At 41.7% G+C, this 7,321-nt stretch overlaps 1 protein-coding gene across 2 annotated transcripts in view; it reads right to left on the bottom strand.

Moving 5' to 3' along the window:
- Positions 1–136: 136 nt before the first annotated feature.
- LOC139267234 (intron Large complex component GCFC2-like) overlaps positions 137–7,321 on the bottom strand; it is an 86,937-nt gene continuing 79,752 nt past the window's right edge. For both annotated transcript variants that reach the window (XM_070885232.1, XM_070885233.1), the window contains 3 exons: positions 3,329–3,475; positions 2,060–2,211; positions 137–952 (listed from right to left, as the gene is read on the bottom strand). In XM_070885232.1, the coding sequence (XP_070741333.1) occupies positions 835–952; positions 2,060–2,211; positions 3,329–3,475 (417 nt within the window). In that variant the 3' untranslated portion in view covers positions 137–834. The remainder of the gene's footprint in view (positions 953–2,059; positions 2,212–3,328; positions 3,476–7,321) is intronic.

Raw genomic sequence — 7,321 nt, 5'->3', positions numbered from 1 at the left:
ATAAAGCTGTACCACCATAAGGGAGGGACACATTTCAGAGTTTTCAGTCAGGATCATTAACTTCACCAATTTTCTTCAACAAAGAAAACACAAAACTGCAGTGGGATATTGGAAAAGTTCATTTAATAATGTCTTTTTTTTTTATAAATTACAAATATACTTCTAAATGTATAACCACCAAAGTTGGAGTACAGTTTAATACTTTATACAAACTTAGAATTAGCAATAGATAATCCACAAATTCATAATACAAAATATCAATGCAAGTTTTTCATTTTATACATGTTTCCAATACTGGGATCAGAATCCACACGAGGAAGGACATTGATTCCCCACTTAGCCAAGTGATCCAACACTGGCAAAAACAGATAAGGGATAAAAGTCACTGTATCTTTTCCCTTGAGAGCTTAAGTAGAGGGAAGATAGAAAGCTTTTCTCCCATGGTATTGTTATTCTTGCTTAACAAGTTTAAACATGTAAAGACTATACATAAATTAGCATTTACAAGTGAACAATCTTTAGGGAAACAACTTTGCTTTATTCCCGAGTTACTGCTGTCATTTAGATTTAGTCTAATCATTCTATAATACAATACAGAAGGGAACAGCAAATGAACTAGTGACACTATTTTCAAGTCTGTTTTTCTGATTTGGAGGCACTCTTACTTTCTACAAACTATGTGAATGGTTTACAGTTAAGTAATTTTTTTTCCGTCTGGTTTCAAGTTATTAAAAAAAGGCACCAGACAGCCATAGTTGAGGATCAAACTGTCAGTGAATGCATCACAATGGTGAAAGATATCATCTTTAAAGAATGCATGGCCAAGTTCACACATCAGTTTCCTTCAAAAACCCACTCCAAATCTTCTAATTTACATTCATTGATGATGGTCTCTGTATGATCTAGGGCATGGATCACGACTAACATCTTCACTATTTCTTTTATTGCTTCTCTGGAGACAGAAAAAAAAATTACAAATCAAGGATTTAAAATGGTTTAGTAATTGTTCTGTAGTCAAAGCATCACAAATGTAAGGGTTATAGTAAACCATACTTGCACAATAGAAGCTACTGGATTTATTAGGGAAGACTTATTTTTGTTCAATAGGCAAGATTTCTATGGACTTTCAATTTGTGTTCATTGTATTCAGATGATATGCTCAACATGAAATCTGATTTACAGTATAAATGAAACTACACAACATGTTGGTAAGGATTCTCCAATCTCTCCCTATTTTAGGTACTTTAACATGTAGAGCTACAGGAGAATGTGTACACACTAAGAACTTGATATGGTACCACTTTCAAAGTTACTTGCAAAATGCCTTATTGCATCAGGATATCTGAAAGCAATTTACAACCACTAAATTACTTAAGTGCAAAATGGCAGACAACACTCTAGGTTCCACGCGGCCAAGGAATGAATGGTCAGATAATGTGTTTTGGTAATGGTGGTTCAGGGATTAATGTTGGCCAAGACAGTGGGAAAATCCCCTGTCCATTAAATACTATCATAGGATCATTTACACCCATCTCAGCTGGCAAATGGAACCGCAGATTAATGATTTGCGAAATACAGCATTTCCAACAATGCAGCATCCCTCTATACAGGACCAAAGTGTCCACCAAAATTATGTGCTCAAGTCTGTAAGTGAGGGTTGAACCTACAACCTTCTCAAAGGTAAGAGTGCTATCAACTGAGCCAAGCTGACATTTATGGAATGCAGATTTTTGCCAATTCAACAACAACCAATACAATAAAAGGATCTTAAGTATTCAGCATATGGTTTGATCAAACTTTACAGCCTGTTTTTATTTGACAGCAATTACATAGGTGTCTATTACTATGGAATTAGATTTTTGGGGGAATGTGGGAAAAGGGAAATTATTTTGTAATTTTTTTTCCTATACCACATTGATATCAGTAAAGGTGGGAGGTATCATTTACCTACAACAGATGTCCTAAACACCAAAGAACACAGACTGAACAGAAATTCACTGGGGAAAATTGAACAGTTTGTTCTTTGGGTTTAATTTCCCATCAAGAACATTTAATTTACCTGCCACTATTCTTTGTTTCTGGAGTGATTGCATCATTTTCATATATGGTACGAATAGATTGCAACAGATATCTACACAGGTTTTCCAGTTGGGGAATGCTACTTCGTCGTTTCAGATTTTCAAACCAATACTTGGGAAAGCATGCTATTATCTGCAAGCAATAGAAGAAAAAGTCAATATAATTTTTTCTCTAGTTATCAAAAATATATTTGAGATTTAGCTGCGTCAGTTCTAGAAGCACAACGACCAAGTACTACAATGTTAAAATCATTAAATAAAAAAAAGGCTAACATTTTTGTAAAACAAAAGTCCATATAATATTGTGGCCATCAGAATGCGTGCAACTGTTAGAGTGTGAATTAACACCCAAGAGACCAGATACTTATTTCAGTTATTATAGCAAGTGGGGAACCAGGTGATCCCTGAATGAAAAGATCAAACCCTGGCAACCAGAACAGAAGCCTAGCAGCAAGTGGTATGTGGGGAAATTATAAAATTGCACGTGTGAACTAATGACATTGCATTTAAAAAAGCAACGCCTTAAAGGAATACACCACTGTACGGTTGCAAAAGTTATACTTAACCTCAACATCCCTTATTGCTACAACTGAGATTAGCTAACTCGGCACAGATCAAAGATTAACCCAAGACCTTGCTAATCTATATGATTCTGTTTTCCACTGAACAGTCCATTTATGCAACCAGAGAGAATAAACTTTTCTTGTTATCGAATAAAATACCCCACTTATTTTTTAAAAACACCCTGTGTATCAGTGTCTGATTCCTTTACTCATAAGATGTAAAGTGACATGGAATCTTGTGATGTTTGAGAAGGCTGTTGGGAGAACATACAACTGAAAGAAAATATTATTTTGAGTCAGTACTTGGGTTAGCATTGAATCAAAAAGCACTCCATTATGGTGCATCATTTCAGAGATAAGCAAGTACTGGCTGTGGGGATCCCAATACAAGAAACCACCATCAAAATACAAAAATTATAAACACTAACAAAATGTAACACAAATTTAATCTACATTTATACATGCCACGGCTAGCTCACAAACAGGATTTTTGAAAGCCTTCCTGTAATACTTTAACTTTTCACTGTAACTTTTCTTTAAAAATTAGGATTTAAGGTGATAAAATATTTATTCACAATACAGTTTGTGGCCAACTAACATTTACTTCCCAACTATACAAAGTAAATATTTGAAAAAAAGTAATTCGTATCAGATTTATCAAGTAATACATCCATGACCATTATTTACCTTTTTACACTTCTCGATATTTTCTAAATCAGACAGAGAAGTTTGAAGGATTAGTAAAATGTAGCGATTGAGGAGTTTGTCTAGACCAATGTCTTGTAGAATCGGTTCTGGTAACAGGCCATCCCACTGGAGAATATTACCCAGTAGCTAAAAACAGATGAAACATTTTTTTTAATCCTGATAACCATATGTAAAGCATTTTAGTGAAATATGGTCATAAATTACCAAAATAATATATATAGTGTGAAGTTAGGAACAATAAGGTCTGGCTTTTCATCTTTTTGTGATTTTGCCCATTTCCAGATGCAATTCACGGCAGAGCAAATAATTTAGCACTGGGTTAATGTTAACGCCAGAGCAAGCGGCTTTTGCCAAATGAAAGTTCACGAGGAGCGTTAGCGTTAACTCCGGCATTACACCACACAGTGCCAGAGCCGAAAGTTCCGGTACTAAAAAAAAGTCGGCCGTACTGTGCATGCGCAATTTATTTTCCTTCCTGCACTTCTGGTCTGGTCTGCAGTCGCAGCCGCATGCATGCGCAGTACAACCGGGGCTGAATCAGCCATTTTACATTTGGATTTTGAAGATGGAGGACGACGATTCCAAACAGTGTGCCAGGTGATTCAGCCACGAGGCTAATGAAGCTGTAGTGAGGACTGGAAAGAAGATGGCAGGAGTTGCATCTAGGGATGGATCTAGACCATTGCCATCCATATTTAAAAGGATTTGGAGGGAAATCGCTGAGGATGTCTCTGCTTCAGACACTGTGGTCAGGACTGGCACACAGTGCCGAAAGAAGTTTAATGGTCTGACAAGGGTCATCATAGTACAATTTTAATTCATGCACTCCTTCATTACTTCAATTATAAATCTGACAAACTATTTGTTGTCATGCTGTTGGTGCCTCTCAGCACTCTGGGTTGCCTCCTAAAATGCATGACACATAGTTAGGCACCCAATTTGCAATCGATGATCTTTACACATTATTAAGATTGCTTTCTGAAATTTCTTAAGATGGCTCCCCACTTTGTTGTCCTCCTGCTGAACCACGTGCAACTTCCAAGGCCATCAAACAGGACTAAATTACATTCAGACAGTATGATATAAGTGCTTTAATGGCTATCTGCAACAAGAGCAGATGGACCTTCTTGTAACCATTACCATTTTCATCTTTGTAAGCAAGTCACCACACAATCGGTGTGAGCAGGTGCAGGCAGGCGGCAGTCCGCCTCAGATCCTGCCACACACTGACATTGAGGACAGAGTGGCAGGTATCATCGGCGTCACAGGTCAGGCAGCTGCCACTGGGAGCGCTGATCCCCATTCGGATACTGAGGGCAAGTCCTGCACACTCCCTAGGATAGGTTGGGGCAATGTCATGCAATGACTCTGGACTAGGGGTGGGCCAATGTCCTCTGCACACTCCCTGGGATAGCCTGTGCTATGCGACCTCTCTCATGTCACCCCTGCCCCCCTCCCCTGCTGCTAACCACTCATCTGCTGCTTTCTACTTCGATGACCAGCCACAGGTACAGCAACCCTCAAGGGACCACTTCACGTCAGGCCATCGTCTGGAGGAGGAAGGAGGATACAGTTGAGCCGACTCCGGCGCAGCAGCATCAATCCACCCGTTCCACCATCGGCACTCAGCTCCTCTGAGCGCGATGTGACGTTCTTGCGGTTTGACGAATTCGGGGCTCCTGGGACCAATGGCGTGCAGCAACGCAGTGCTGGGGTTGAATCCCGCATGCCATCTCTCCGGAGGGTGAGTCTGCAAAGTCGGTCTGCTGACAGACAGGTAGACGTGGAACTGGACATGGTGTGAATGTCCAGGGAGAGCAACCAGGTCAGCCGTCAGCTTCTTGATGTCTTGGTAGGATTCTTGCTAGCATCGACAGTCTGAAAGCGACCATTACAGAGGTAGGGTCGCAGATCGTCAGTGCGAGCCGTGATACCAGCAAGGCCATACTTTCCCAAATGAGGCTGGTGGCCTCCAGCAATGATAGTGGAGTTCCGGACAGTGTGGTGCGAACTCTTACGCAATATGGCGCATCACAAGCTCTGCTTCAGCTTGGGAAGATGATGCAGTCCATGCCTGCCGCAATACTCTCTGCGTTCCCCACTGTCACACCCAAACTACCTTCGTCATGCCAATGAAGAAGCTAGACAGTCAGAAGCCGGGCCTTCCACGCCACAAGCTGTTCCAATGCATCCCCAGACGATGTCTCCATTGTCTCTCTCTTCCCTCTTTCCCCCCCACCGTAAAACAGCAGCGCTCTGGCAACCTTGCTGCACGCCATCCTGGTGCCACTTTGGGTAGGAGCAGCAGGCATGGGAAAGTGATAAGGAGAAGGGGGGCAAAAGACGGTGGGAAAAAATAAATAGTGGGGCAGGATATGATGTTGCTACCTTATGTTGATGCTGGATGCATCATATGTTTTATGTTACACTGGATTATGTTGTTTTGTTGATAATGTTGAATCATCATACTGCTGGATGCAGCTAATTTTATTTTATTTAAGTCTCATAATAAAGGTTACAAAGTTTAGAATGTTACAATGTTTAATACATTTTTTTTTTGTTTACCTTAACCATTTGCAGAATAAGAGGGGGAATAATCAACATGGGGGGATAGAGTGGCCAGGCAACACTCAAACATGTCATTCACTCTTCAAAGGTTCAATTATGATCTGCCGATGTAAGGCTTTTGCAGCAGCGAAATCGCCACGATGCCTCCCCTGTGGTTGTGGTGGCATGAGTTCCTTGCCAGCCTCCACTCCCTCCCCCCTTTCTCCCGAGGTGGTTCTGCAATCCCCATCGGCAAATCCTGTCCCCTCATGATGGCTAAGTTGTGTAGTACGCAGCACACCACAATGAACTCGGAGACCTGCTGAGGGGAGTATTGCAGGCAGCCTCCAGAGTGCTCCAGGCATTGGAAGCGCCGCTTGAGCACTCCAATTGTCTTTTGCACAATGTTGCGTTTGGCTATATGGCTTGCATTATAGCAATGCTTGGCTTCTGTCTGAGGGTTCCAGAGGGAGGTCATGAGCCAGGTGGCGAGGCCGTAACCTTCTTTCCCCAACATCCAGCACTGGCCATGTGGCTGATGCTGGAACATGCGTGAGACACTGTTCCCACGCAAGATGAAAGCATCATGGATGCTCCCTGGATATTGGGCATTGACTGCTAGATGTGCGGAGTATTGTCACAGACCATCTGTATGTTCATGGAGTGGAATCTCTTTCGGTTTCGGACAACCTCTGCATTCTGTAAAGGTGCTCGCAGGGCGATGTGTGTAGTCAAGAACACCCTTAACCTTGGGGAAGCCAGCAAATCGTGCAAAACCTATAACATAGAAACATAGAAAATATGTGCAGGAGTAGGCCATTCAGCCCTTCGAGCCTGCACCACCATTCAATATGATCATGGCTGATCATGCAACTTCAGTACCCCATTCCTGCTCTCTCCATACCTCTTGATTCCTTTAGCATTAAGGGCCACATCTAACTCCCTTTTGAATATATCTAACGAACTGGCCTCAACAACTTTCTGTGGTAGAGAATTCCACAGGTTCACAATTCTCCAAGTAAAGACATTTCTCCTCATCTCGGTCCTAAATGGCTTACCCCTTATCCTTAGACTGTGACCCCTGGTTCTGGACTTCCCCAACATCAGGAACATTCTTCCTGCATCTAACCTGTCCAATCCTGTCAGAATTTTATATGTTTCTATGAGATCCCCTCTCATTCTTCTAAATTCCAGTGAATATAAGCCTAGTCGATCCAGTCTTTCTTCATATGTCAGTCCTGCAGTCCTGCCATCCCGGGAATCAGTCTGGTGAACCTTCGCTGCACTCTCTTAATAGCAAGAATGTCCTTCCTCAGATTAGGAGACCAAAACTGCACACAATATTCAAGGTGTGGCCTCACCAAGGCCCTGTACAACTGCAGTAAGACCTCCCTGCTCCTATACTCAAATCCCCTAGCTATGAAG

The sequence above is a fragment of the Pristiophorus japonicus genome, chromosome 7, assembly GCF_044704955.1.
Source record: "Pristiophorus japonicus isolate sPriJap1 chromosome 7, sPriJap1.hap1, whole genome shotgun sequence".
NCBI classification, from domain to species: Eukaryota; Metazoa; Chordata; class Chondrichthyes; family Pristiophoridae; genus Pristiophorus; species Pristiophorus japonicus.
Note: the sequence above shows the minus strand (reverse complement) of the source record. Positions and strands in the feature narration are given on the sequence as shown.